Source organism: Empidonax traillii, unplaced genomic scaffold, assembly GCF_003031625.1.
Source record: "Empidonax traillii isolate 1590-97213 ecotype Southwest subspecies unplaced genomic scaffold, ASM303162v1 scaffold132:size1788729, whole genome shotgun sequence".
Classification (NCBI taxonomy): Eukaryota; Metazoa; Chordata; class Aves; order Passeriformes; family Tyrannidae; genus Empidonax; species Empidonax traillii.
In genome coordinates this window covers 8,758-23,337 of record NW_020955325.1, presented here as the reverse complement: position 1 = coordinate 23,337, position 14,580 = coordinate 8,758, and the positions used below count along the sequence as shown (strand labels likewise).

The 14,580-nt window shown below is 39.4% G+C and overlaps 1 protein-coding gene across 1 annotated transcript in view; it reads right to left on the bottom strand.

Moving 5' to 3' along the window:
- Window positions 1–14,473, bottom strand: part of ESRRB (estrogen related receptor beta) — a 134,629-nt gene extending 120,156 nt beyond the window's left edge. Inside the window, exon 1 of the mRNA XM_027883677.1 lies at window positions 14,348–14,473. Within this exon, the coding sequence (XP_027739478.1) occupies window positions 14,348–14,349 (2 nt within the window). The 5' untranslated portion in view covers window positions 14,350–14,473. The remainder of the gene's footprint in view (window positions 1–14,347) is intronic.
- Between the last annotated feature and the right edge of the window lie 107 nt (window positions 14,474–14,580).

Genomic DNA, 14,580 nt, shown 5'->3' with positions numbered 1-14,580 from the left:
CCGTCGTGTTAACATGTGTTTGTACAGCTCAGATTGAGGAGCTGATATGGGTTAAAAATGCCAAAAGCTTAGCTTAATGCAAACTGACCACATGCAGGATTACTGTAAGTCCACCTGTACACAAATACCTGTACACGGCATATGACATGACTCCCACATCAGAGCAGCTGTGAAAGCTGTGAAACCACTAGCAGTGTCAAAGGATTTCCTAAAAACATTCATATCTGCAGTATTTTTCTTTGAAAATGTCCCCACTTCTGTAGATAAATGGTGACATGGTTGAGACAGAGTGAGATTGAAAGACAGTTTTTAACTGAAAAACGTTGTGCTGTCAAACTAATACCTGTCTGAAACAAAACCTATCCAGTGAGAGATCTAAGAAGCATAATAATTTAATTCCAAGAATAGGCTAAGAGGTGACCTGATCTAATTGTAAATGGAGGAAAATTTAATAGCGGAAAGTTCTTTAATCTAGCTTTAAAAGGATGTAAGAGAAGACTATTCTTGGTATCCAAAACTAGACAAATTTCACTTAGCAATGAAGGCATTTTTAAACAGCAGGATCTGGCCATTGGGACCACTTGTCATGAGGCATGCTGGATATTCTATCACAATGTCTCTAAATCGATGTTGAGAAGCTGCCTACAAAAGCACAAGAGCTTCTAGGTGGATTTCAGATTTTAACACAGTTAGGTCTAGAGCATGAATAGTATGGGTCTGCCTTAAAATCTGTTTAGATTCCTTATGGTTCTTTAAGAGTTGTAGAAAGCAAGACAAGTGTGTACAAAGCATCTGCTTTGGTCTGCTGAAACTGTTCACTAAGATATGTTTGTGCTGTATCTACTATCCAATACTTGATTGATCCCAATAAGCTTCAATTAAGAGGAGTCATATATGGTTTTTATAAGGCAGTTTCTTATACATTATATAAACTTGCAACAAAAAACTACCCATTTTCCCCAGAGGACATATGCTTTATCTACCAGGAAGTATAAAGCATATACAAAGAACGTATAAAGGCTAATGGCAACTGCTATGCAGTGTATGAATCATAAAGAGGAAAAGTGGTCATTTAAATCTGTCCATATCTTGAATTCAGTAATCTTTGGGTTGGTTAGATGGGAGGAAAATGAGATTTAATTTTTAAAATATTTCCTTTAGTGTTCTGAAATTTTATTTAAGCTTCATAGAGCAAGTTAACAGTGAGAACAAATACTATAAATTCATTACATCGTGGTTACAAAATGAGTGAAGAGAGCTGTTTGTCAGTCAGTCAATACCAATATGTTTGCCCCACTGTCCAGGTTTGCCTTTATTACATTTTTAGTATGGGTGCACTGGAAGTCTGAAGTCAAACTGAGAACTGTGATATAACACACTCATAAAAGGGAAGAGGAAAATCCCTGTTCTTCCAGTTCTCACATATTCTGGCTAACCAAACAGCACTCTAGTTTTAACAGAGATAACACAAATCCATCATTTAATTTCAAGTGAACATAGCCATGTTCCATCAAAAAAGACTCTTTCATAGCATTGGAGAAAATATTTTTCTATTCTTCTTCATTTCATGAGAATTTACTACTTTATTGCCTACTGAAGGCTTCTCAAAGACACGCATTGATGTTCTCCAACCCCTCTCTGATCTGCATCACAGTAGGCTGTTTTTAAAAAGTGATCACCTGTCCTCCTGTGACATCTCTCAAATAATCAGTCTTACCTTCCCACTACAACTTACTTCCCCTTAGCAAGGAAAAGCTATATTGCCTTTCCTCTAAAGGGATCACACCAGTCTTTTCATCCTTCTGGATTCTACCTTTCCATAAGGATGATGCAGGACAAATTATGTTCACCTCATCACTCACCTGGAAGGGCAAAGAACTTAGAAAAAGAAATTGCACATCCACTGAATATTTTTTTAGAATTTTCTTTACTCTGAAATTAAACTATTAAATATTCTAGCTGAATTCACCGAGGTGTCTTTTGAAACCGCTTTCTGAAACAACTGATTGTAGGGGCAAAAATCTTGATGACAGTGTTAATTTTTAGGAAGTCCAAGTCATACTTCTTTATTTGAAAAGCTACACTAGCACATCCTGGGGAAAGAGAAGACAGCAACGATCAAAGTAATTTGTGTTATCAGTTTCAAGTACCTTACTGGAGCAGTCTCTGAATCCTGGCAGATGCAGGCTTCCCTAACAGAGCTCCAGCGATGCACACATGAGGGCTGCAGCAAGGCTGGCCCAGATCACAGGTGCAGGACTTGCCAGGTGGCAGCCTCTTGAAAAAGGACTTGTCCAGACTTGAGAGAGAATGTCCCCCTACCCACAAAGAATTGCTGCCTGTGACTGGCCTTGGAGCCTGGCCTAGAAGACAGGTTTAAAACAAAGAAGGGAGTCACTAAACTCAAAGAATGAAAGATTCTTAATAGAACCACAATAAAGATTATACAGCAGTTCAAAAAATTGATGCAAGGTTATAGCAGGGGGAAAAGAAAACCCCATAGAGCCTACCAGAGGCAAGGAGGCTTTAGAGACAGGACTTACATAAAAAAAGTATTGAAGAGTGTAAACAGTGAGGAAGGAACTGGGCAACATGAGAAAGAACTAGGGAGAATAAAAAGGAAAATAAGAAAACATTTAAACTGAATAACTAGGAAAATTTCTCTCACAGCAGAAGGATTTGACCTGCGGAACTGTCATCCCAGAAGTGAACAGGGATAGAAGAAACTATGCAAGCAAAGCAAATCAAATAGAAGAAAAAGAATGCAATAACCCAAGAAGCTTTTCCCACCTCTGACTGCTGTGATTCCACAACCTGGAATAGCTAGTAAACCTAGGAGATGTGTAGCTACTGTCACAAAATATCCATAGAAAATGGAGGACCAACATCTCCCCCCAAATCAGTAATATGTTATTGTTAGAAACAGTTTGCCATGCTCACAAGAGATTATAGGTTTCCCCTTTAAGGGACATTTAAGCATGGGACTATTTTTTCTTTCCTAATGACAGGAGAAGGAAGTTAAGGAGGTCAGAGTCCTGTAGACCTCTCTGCACTCCCTATGGTCTAGTTTAGGAGACTTAAAAGGATTCAGATTAACTGGGGTGGCTTTGCCGATTACACACAGAGAGGAAAATGACCCCATGTGGTAAGTGTTTCCAGGACAGCTGCTCTGTTGGTGAAACACTGCTGCATTCCAGAAATAAACTCCGACAGTCAAATTAGCAGCTTGAGTCCTCTCTCCACAGAAACGTGCCTTTACTAAAGTTGCAGCAGTTCCCAGATGAATGGGAAACCAGCAGCATAAATTCCTGCTTGGCTCTGCTTTTAAATAGAAAATGGTACAAAAAGATGTTTGTACAATATCAAATCAGTCTTCATAGTCGCATAATTGCCCCACATTATTGATGGCCTCAAAACAAAAACGGATATTAGGAATATTTCCGGCTGGGATGGAGAGCTAAAGGTAGCATGGTTCCTAGACACTCCAGGCCTGTCATGAGTTTTTCAGGTCAGAGGGCTTATCAAAACTTCAGTGTAAAAGATTTTGGGTTGATTCCCATGCATGTCAGTACCTACCAATGCAAAGTACTGAAATATGCAAAAGATTACAATCTACATTTGAAGCAAGATAAGAGGCACTGCTGTCTCTTGACTGGCTTCTTCTAGCTCCCGAAAAGTAATGCAAAGCTGCCCTCTCACCACAGAGGTGAATTCTGGGCCATGAAAGTAAATGTGCTCAGAAGCCCCACAGCATTCACATTTTACTGAAGACATACATTAAGCAGCAAAACTACATGAGACTACATGAGCTTCCACATTTACACAGGTTTACAATTAAAGGTTTACAGGTGGCTGTATTGAGGAAGGCCCATGAAATCCTGGAGGGAAAAAAACCCAAAACACTAAGCTGCAGTTTTCAACAGGTAACAGGGCACTTTTTCAGGGCTCTGATCTCACAGGATACAATAAGCAGGCTTTCACCATATAACCACTGAGTGCAGAAATGTTTGTGGCCCTTCCTGTTTCTCACACTGGACTCTCATCTAAAAAGCAAAATATCTCGTGCTTATCCAAATGCTTCTCTGTCAGGTAAAACGTGGGAAGGTGTTGCCACATGTTGCACTGTGGAAGGAAGGTATTGCAGGCACATCACTCCCTCTCACTCACACATGGGAAAGTTGAAGCCAGAAGCCAACGTCAAAGCTACAAAGGAACAAGTACAAGCATGGCAAAGGCCTTTCTGGGTGTTCTAATGTAGTGACCATTAACTTCAACAAACGTTCATCAGCTAATGCTACAGTAATGCAATGCTCCTCTGTCTCAACATGCCACCAAACTAAAACCCATCTGGTGACCAAATCTTCTACAGAGCTACACATTGCAGCAGCAAAACGTGTTATACATTGAAACAAACTCCCAGCTGCTGCATAAAGTGGTCTTAAACATAAATACATGAAAATATCCTCTAACCTATTGCCTCTTTCCCTTTGGGTCTAATTTCTGCCCTGAAAATTCTACCACAAGAACCACTCTGTCAGTGGGAAGGAACACAGTATCGTTCAGAAAGGGTAAATTCAGAGAGCATCATTTCTGCCTAGCTCAGTCTTGCTCCTGACTGCAATCTTTTCTTCACTGCTACTTTCAAGGTGGCATAGCTTATTTATCCTAGGGACTTTCACAGCTTTAGAAATATTACCCATAACAATAGAAAAACATTCAGGATAAGCAAGATTGGGTACCCCAAAATACAGATACCACATGTTTGTAACAGAGTAACCTATAAACAACTAACTGCGAAGAGTGACTGCGAAGTGCAACTGGATTCAGTTGCGAGAAAGTTATGGGAACAGCTATGTTAGGTGAAGTTATCACCTAGTCTCATATTCTGTCTCTGATATCAAACACTAACCTGTGCTCAGGGAAAGACTATAAGAAACATAATGTTTTCCCTGCTCTTCACCTTGCTGCACCTTTGCAGACCTCACAATCAGTATCTTGGCAGCCTGTGGCTTAGACAGCCCTCTAGACTACAACCTCTACTTGCAGCTGAGAAGTCCACATGTCCCATAAATTCCTTTTTGAGGGTATCTTTTTGAATCCATCCATAACTTTGCCACTGAATGATTTAGAATAAATCCCAGATTAATTTTATGTGAAATGATACTTAATTTGTTTTATATAAAGCACTTTTTTAAATGAGAAAAAGATAACTACAGTATTAAAAAATAAGAAAAACACATATGCAAATCTAAAGATACTGAAAACATGTAGCAGAGCTGTCTTCCTAGCTAAGAAAGTGGCGGTGCTAATTTTGCAAAGCAAAGAATTAGGCAGGTTGTACACAGGAATATAAAGACCTATTTGGTATCTTTTAGTACAGTGTGCATCAAGTAAAGCCACCCGTACTCCACAAGAGCCACTTTTTCAGCAGTACATTACCACTAATTCCTATCTCAGCTACCCTCATCTTTCTTCTAGCCACAGACTTCATGACTGACTCTACCCCCGGTAGTCTCTTATCTTGAATCACATTGGAAGCTCCTTCAGACAGAAGCTGTCTCATGGCTAAACACAGCAGCCCAGTAATAGCGGCAAGTACAGTGTCATGATACAAGCAACAAGAACAAAATGGAAGCAAAAGCCAAAGCTGCCAGTAAAACTCACAACTATAGTCTGAGAACTAGTTAAGAAGAAGTAGAACAGTCACAGCATGAGATTTATTAAGTAGCAAATTATAATTTCACATTACATAATATATAATTTTGCATACTATATTAAATTCAGTATTGTGAGTCTCGAATGTTCAACCACTGATCAAGTCCCAAAATAAACATAATTATATATTCTAGTATGCATTGGTGGTTATTCATATCACTCCCTATTTTTTTTCAGGGGAAAAAAAAGATGGTTGGCATTAGTTTTTCAGTTGTTCCCTGAAACCCTATGGTCTAGGCACTTTTCTTCTCTTAAAACAATACTGCAATTTTTCTCATCATTTCCTTTCACATGGTGGAGATGTAAAGTCAAACATCGAGTGTGACAATGAATTTGTTGGCAACATCAAAGAGGATAAAGTATAGAAATGATATGTAGGGTATTTAAATGGCTTTGTATGTTATTTGCGTATCTCTATATAAGCTGGCCTAAGTTAATAAAAAAGCATTTCACAATAGCCTTTTGGCCCTCCTGGCTTTGTGCAAGATTTTGCAATACCCTCCAAAATGGTCCCAAGCTTTCTTGGCCTACTGACGTGGCTATGGGAAGCTGCAGAGACCTGCCTGAGATTCCACAAAACACAACAACACATCCAGAAAGAGAAATGGTGTAAAGTATGTTCAAATACAAAGCAGAGAAAAAAGAGTTAGGGAGCACCATGAGCAAGCTGCTTATTTATCTCTACAAGTGAGAGTCCAAATCTTGCACTTATCAGCAGTGGTCCAGCTAATGGCGTAAGCCAAGCCCAGTTCATCACCTGCTTGCAGCTGGTGCCTCAGGGCCAACAGTGTGAGAGGGCTTCCCTCAGCCTACTGTGCTACAAGGACAACTGAGAGCCAGAAACAGTCAGGGCCTTCACCTCTTGTAGGCCCATAGTTGCAGAAGAACCCAGCAGATCTTCAGGGTTGACATTCTGTGTTGCTGTGCTTTTGAATATGTTTCATGCATCTACAGGGGCGGTGCAGCTGAGCAGACAAAAAGCACTGCTCTCCTCCAGCAGCTCCTGCAGCAGGTGGGTGTTTCTCCTGCTGCCACGCCGAGGCCAGAAATACACACCTGACTTCTCAGGCCAGGTTTGACACTATAGTGCAAAGAAGGTGGGATAATTTATCATCCGCTACTGATCAGCCCACGCAAGTGGCTCGGAGTTAGCACTGGGATCACAAGACCAAAAGCACTCAACAACCCTGTTTCAGCTTATAAGCAAGACCAACTGAGGAGTGACTGTCAATTGGCCCAGAAAGATGAAGGGAGGGAAATTATGGGAGAGATGGATATCCTGTGACATGATAGCCTGAGACTTCATAGAATGCTACAGACCAAGACACGGCCAGCAAAGACTCAGTACAGCAACTCACAAACTACCATTTGCAGCCAATCTCCATCATGCACTATAAAGTAACAACACTACCTCTGTTCATCCACCTTTCCCTGAGAGCAAACAGACAAGTCGTAAACTTAACACGTCTAGCATGGGGTTTTTCTGGAATGAGTTAGCAACAGAGCAGCTCTTCCTTTGCACTATCCTAGATAAACAGAGGATGTTGCTGGTACAAAGTGCCTCAAAGTGGCAGGGACAGCATTATCACTTCAGTGCTGTTTCCTAAAGGATCAATAAGCCAAGACAATCAATTCTTCTGGCTAGTCCTTATTCCCCATGAGAAGCTGTGGCTCTCATCCCCCATCATTTAACCCTTCACAAACACAGGAGCACAGCCCCATTAATTCTGTCCTCCTTAAACACACATTCCACAAGCCCATGTGCCAGGAGAGATTACAGAGCTAGAAGTAATGTATCCAGGTGAACACAATATTGCCAAGCAGTATGACCCAGTACTTCAGCACAGCAATAACATGTCTATATATGCTGCTCTTGGAGCACTTAGAGGCATCCTTGCATCTGATTTCTTGGTACAGGACAGAGGGTCCCAAAGAAACCGTAGCTCTCTATCCCCCACTACTTCTCTGTGCAGAGAATATAAGACATTCCCAGAGCACTGGCTGACACTCACAGAAGGGGAAGCATAGGCAGTAGATGGCATGAACAGTCATTACAGAGAGTCACAAGAGTAGAACCTAATTAGAGACCACAAAACTGAAGTTTAATCCTATGTAGCAGAAAAACAGTAAGAGAAATGGGGAGAAAGCTCAGGAAGAGTGAATGGATCATGGGATTATGTGCAATGTAAAAAAGGGAACAGAGGCTACCAGAGGCAGAGGACTGTACTGAGAGCTTGCAATAGGATGAAGAGTTTTACTGCGGTCATGCAGTTCCCTACAGACCATGGAGAACAGTGCAAGCAGGAACCCCATTTAAAATGGGAAACCACATCTCACTGGGAAGGGACTCACCTTAGACTGAACAGGGAGCCTGTGTTAGAGCTATAATAAAAGAACAACAGTGAAACAAACAACTCAGTGTAAAGATTGGCCATGAACAAATTTAACCTGTACACAGAAGTTTCCACCTAAAAAATAGTGGGATTGGGATAGGCTCCTAGAATGACTTTTAAGTGAAACATTAGAGAGGATGCTTATGCAAGTAATCCTTTCCTAGCCAATTTTTCACACAGAAAATCCTTGCTCCCTCTCTCCCATGCAAAGACAGTACTTGCCAATGGCTATAAACTGAGTGCTGCCACACTCTCAGTGCTACAGATCATGGGCTCAAAAATACGACTGAGAAAATCCTATTCACGTGAGCTCTTCAGCAATCTACATTAGTTCACATCACCAACACAGAAATGTTGAAATCCCTCGTGCTAGGCCATGGGGACATGATGCAACAGGGAAGAACTTCTTGTTTAAAGGGAAGCAGTAGAAAAAGCTGCCAATGAGAGTAACTGCAATTATAAAAAGTCCAGGGGGCCTGTGGGAAAAGAAAGGCCTGAGGATGAATAACAAAGAAAAAAAGAAGAAGAAGCAGCTAAAAAAAAAAAAAAAAAGAAAGCTGCCTGGCAAGTCTGGTGATAGACATACCCTCTCTGCTCACCCAGAAAGTCACCCTCTAGGTCCTGTGAGCTTTAGAGGGATGTCAATTAAATGCCTATATTTTAGTACACAGCCACCAGTCACTGGCACAGGCCTACTGCATAGAGGTGATCACAGGAGGCTGAGGAAACAAGAACTTGTGGAATATATTTCCTGCTGATCCAGCAAACACAATTATGAAGAGAAAGAGAATCCATTCTGAGAGTAGTGTGAAACTCTTGTGAGCAGGATCATTCACATCTCACATGAGCGAAAGGAAAGGGCAGCAACTCCGTAATGAATAAAAATAGCCATTTATGCTTTCCTGTCATACATGCTGTACATATGTTTTCTAGTATCTAAATAGTAAGATTTAGTTGCAAGATTTATCCCATTAGAAAAGGTAATTTCCCCTAAAGATGCAGCCCTTTTTCTGGAGACTTTCAAGAGTCTTGAGGCTTTAAAACTGTCATTACTTTGAAGACTTCATGTCAACTAAACTGTGGGTTTTAAAAGTTTAGAGCTGCAGTATTTCCTTTCCTGAAATTCCTACACTACTATATTTTTGAGTACTTGTGGCATGCAAGAACACAATAGCTTTCTATGTAGCTTGTGGGAAAGTTGAAGATCAGTTTTCATTCCCCAGTTCTTCGTACACTGTATATGTGCAAGGCAAAGCTGCACCAAAATGCTGGTACCTTCAGGGTAAACAGCAGCAGGTCATTCATAGGATTCAGCATAGCACTGAAAAGAACAAAAAGAAGTGAAGGAAGTATATTTTGCCTGAATGGTCAACAGAGGAGATCTAAGTACAAACTGCTAGGTCATGGCCACAGCAGAACAGTGCAGGAGAGGAAAAGGCTGAGGCAAACAAAAACTGGGATGGGAAGGAAAGGAAGGCAGGAAAAAAAAAAATAGTTTTTAGCTCAGCCACAGAAAGCTCCTGTCTCAAAGTGATCTGCTGTAGGTGCCAGTTATTAGAGGGAAAGAACACAATAGTTGTGTATTTCAAATGCATTTAATAAAGTACACTCTAGCTGATGGCGCTCTCCTCAGCAGGTCCAGGCACAGAGCACAAAGAGAACGGGGCCTCAGGCATTCACATCAGGTCACAGTTTTAAATAATTTTAAAACTAGGGCAAGGTGCCAATTCTTACCTCAAGGTGCTACATCCAGACAGACATGTCAGCAAAAACAAAAAGTTTGGTATACACAGGATGACCATTGATAAACATAGCTCCAGAATAAAACATTAAATTTTAGCCAGAATTTATGACTTTTGAGTAATAAACCTGGAGCTTCATCTCCAAAGAGTCAACAAGACTAAATTCAGACCTAGTATATGGGACAACACCATTGAATGTTACCTGAGAATTACATTAGACTTCTATCTGCTTGTCATGCCAAAATCAGAAAATCTTATTGGTGGCTTGCACAAAATGTACTAAAACCCCCTAAAACCAAACAAACAACCCCCCAAACAAACAACAGCAACAAATAAAGTGAAGTGGGGCGACTCTTGTTTCCAGCACAAACCCATCTTGTTTTCAAGCTATGTACCTATGTCAGTGATTTGCAGTTTTTCCCATGGACAAATCAGCCACTTGGGATTTATGTAAGGTTGCTTTCTGTAGATCTTAGAGTTATTTTGATGGCAGTTATGTATCATTTTACAGACAGGAAAACTGAGGAACACAAATATATGACTTGGCCATGTGTCAGAAGACAGCACTTTTCTATCTCCATTCCTTTCCAGGACCTCTCTTCAAAAGAGAGGCAGGATCATGTCACAGTCTTGATTTTGTGCAGTTCACCTACTGCAGACAGATTCTCTGAGCCCCAGCTTAGGGCAAAAGAGTCTACAGCTGGCTAGTTCACAACACACCAGGCCTTAGCAACACAGAAGTCCTCAGCTTGTTGCAGGCAGGCAGGCCTGCTCTTTTTCAGCAACAGCATGGTCTACCTAAGCTGTCCACGCATGTATGATGAACTCATCACAAAAGCAATCAAGCATTAATTTGGTCAATCATGCCTGTCACAGAGAATCCAGTTCTCCAACTATATGATTTGATGCAAGACTCCAGCTAAACTGAAGGACAAGAAGAAAAAAATACCTCAAAGAATACCAGTTTACAGAACAGAAGTAAAACAATTTAGATATTGACCTTTCCATACTTCTTTTTTTTTCTTTTTTTTTTTTTTTTTTAAGAAAAGGTTAACCAAGAGTTAAGTAGAACCAAAAATAAAAAGCATTAAAAAATTAAATCGTGTATCTTCCAGGCATTATTAATAAAAAGAGAGCCCACCCTCCAATCCTTCTCATTTAGAAGGGTATTTATTTGGAGTTTCTATTAGGCTGCTGCATGCACTGCGTGCATGCTGCTTCACTGAAGAAGAGCCTTTTTGAAGCATCACTTGACTTTGTTTTAAATATCTTGCTACAGTTTCCATTTTAGCTCTGTGAGATGATTATTTTCTCTCAAACTGAAGTTATACAGCAGTTGAAAATGCTGATGGCTTAACTGGTTTCCTTTTTTTTTTTTTTTTTTCCCCTCTCCACAGCAGCCCTGAGGGGGTTTAACTCTTTCTGCAGCACTGAAATCCTGCTTTTGGAGTTCAATGTTTAACTCTCGCTGGGAGACTCATAAATATTCGGAGTCACTCTCTCCCTCTCTGTTTGATTAGGAAATGAGCCTTTAACTCAATGTAATCCCCAAGCCATTAACAAAAAAGCCCTCAACAGCTCCACTATTAGAATTTCACTCCTAACCCACAGAGGATTGAATTAGATTAACATAACTACCCGCAATCTGAGTTTATTTTCTGTGCCAGATAGAAATGTGTCTTCAGGAAAGGAAAAGAAGAGAGCTGGAGAGCAAGCATAGCATAATGAAATGTAAAAATAGAGAGATGAGAAATAGATGGACAGATGTACAGGTGAAGTGATAAAAAAAGGTAAGAGAGAGAGATAGCTACATAGTCTTTAATAACTGGCTGCTGGCTTTGGGGGGTTTATTCAGAAGGCCCCTCAAAACACAGAATTGTTTCAAGAAGAGTATTTTTATCCTGCTGGCGTTTACTTCATATTCTCAGGGATTTACAGTGAGACACCTGAGCATGCTGTACTCCAGACACCTGTGCAGCAGATTTGGCACAGGTTTTATTTATAATTCCCAAGAGATGTCATACTCAGCAATGAAAGGAGAGGCGTGGAAAAGAGAACCTGCATGTCAATCATTACTTTGCAGTCAAAGAAACAAATAAACTAGGATGAAACAAAAGATGTTTGTTTTTTTAAGGAATGAAAAAAAAAAATCATGCAACAGCATGTGTTCAGTAACACAGTTTGGAGGCTGATAGGGTGTTTAGTCCACAAAATGTGAATCATTAGTGAAGCAGAAACTAAATAACAAACACTTTCTACCACATAATGCATCAGTCTTACTTCTAACCACAGGTAACTCCCTCCCTCCAAATAAGTGGTCCTATAAGCCATTGATTGGCATGCCACAGGACAGTTGGTGCTTGGTTATTTTTTTTTCCAACGTAGTAATAAAAAGATATGTCAGGGCAAAAGGCCCCCATGCAGCTGAAAGGAAAGGATAAAGTCCAACAATTATGTGGACACAACTACTGAATCGTCCAAACAAATTCTTAAGACTGAATCCTTTATAGCCTTATACTTAGAGGACTTCTTTGGAAATTATCAGATTTCTGCAAAAATGTATGGTAAGTGGGGAGTTTTTTTGCAGTAGTTCCCAAGCATAGTCATGCTGATATTTCTTTGTATGTAGAGAAGAAACTGATTCAATTTGTATTTTTTCAGTGATGTCTCTCAGTTTTCAATTTTTAGGGGGATCTCGGACTAGCTATACGATAGATTGTTTGTTAGTTACAAAGTCAGCAATTTTATTCCTTTAATGCCTCTCAGAAAAATCTGCTCTCCCTTTATTACATAATAACATTGCATTATCAGAGAAAAATAAATCTAATATAGCAAAACAAACAAAAAAGGGACTTAAATAATTTAAATACATTCATTTTTAAGTCAAATAAAAAACCTTAATAATCAAAATAAAGTTTCATGTGATAAGAATGATCAGTCTCATAGTTTTGTTTTATCTGGGGGTGGGAAGCTTCATAGCAAGCGGTGTGTTGTAATGATCTTTTGGGGCATTATTTGGGTATGTTAATTGGGTATGTTAATTCACCTTGTTTATCCACATTGCCTTCCTTATATAGGAATTCTAGCTGAACGATACAGTATTCATATCAATGGTTAAAAACTTAGAAAGCATTAATTTGTGGTCAGTACAGAACTTAACCTAAATGCTTTGAGCATTACAAAATGTACATCAAAGAAATGCAAAATAAAGGAATAAAGAACAAGCCTATTTGTCACCTTTCTACAGTCAGTCCAAGCAATTCATCTATTGTGTTTTTCTCAGGACTTGATATTTTAACTGTGAGACAGCTCTGGTTTTCTTATCCTATTTTCATTAGGCACTCGTTCCTCCAAATTACTATAAGTTTAGCTTCATTTTATTTGTTGTTACTTTCAAAAATGGTAAATTGGCAGGGGAGAAATTTTTTTGAACACATATTTAATTAGAAATTTATACTAAAAAACTTAACATACCAAAATGAAAAATTGTAATATTTATGTTTTTTGGGGTAGACGTAACACAGGAAATGAAGGTCATTTTTCTGTATTTAAAAATAAATAAACTCCTTACATTTTGTAAAAGATGTAACACAAGCATCTGAGGCAAAAATATGAAAGAAGAAAAAAGCTCTTTTATTTTGAAAAAAATATTATATTAAAAGCTATTAAAAACACAATTGCTGACTAATTATTTTCTCTCTCTCTTCATATTTGTGTTAACAAAAATACTCTAAAAATATATCATTGTTCAAACATTTTGCATCTTGGCTGCTTTAAAGCAAACACCTCGCTGACAATGAGAGAGTAAGTTCCTTCTTTGATTGTCACTGTGCCGACTTTGCAAAGACTTGCACCCCTCTTTTGTCATTGAAGAGACTTCAGTTGCTTTGGGACTTTTAAAATTAAAGAAACATCAACTGCTCAATGATAAATGCCTTCAGTAAAAGCAAAATTTCATTTCATCTTCCTGATAAGAGAAGATTTGATATGAAGCTGGGGGTGTGGGTTTTTTTCTAACGGAGGAAAGGGTGTCACTTGATTCTTTTAAGACAGGACTGCTGAAGTTTCCAGGTTTGCCTTTACCAGCCTGGGATAAATAGCACCTGTCCTTGGTAAGCCCTTAAGCAGAGTTATGTTATACATTGACCTTTTTGGAATGCCAGCAAACCTGATCGTTTCTATTCCCAAAACAAAACTGTTCCACTCAAACTTTCATTTGCTTATTTCCAGAGGAAAAAGCCACACTCAAATAGTGAAACCGCCTGATTTCTACAAAGTTCTGAACCAACTCCTCTCCTTGTGGGTCACACTGACCTTCCTTTGACAATGTGAAAATAGAAAAAAAAATATTACCTTTAACTATATCAAGATGCTGCCATAATTTTTAGACCAGATAAAAGGGTTGATGCAGAGCAACATTTGGATCCAGGAAAAACCCCACCACAAACCAAAAAACAAGCCCATAAATGCAATAAAAGGTAGAAGTTCACTACTTACATGCTGCGGGCTGAGAGATGAGGCTCGAGGCTGGAGTAGAATTTCCCTTGCCCTCAGGTGTTTCTAATTGCTGATTAAATATCTTTTGGTTCTGCCTGCACCAGCCGACAGTCCCCTCTGCGTCTCTGCCTCTCTTTGTGACTAGGACACAGTACTCCGAGTCCCAACCTATAAATAGATCCCAGCTCTGTGATTGATATAACAGGCAGCTGACAAAAAAAAAAAAAAAAAAA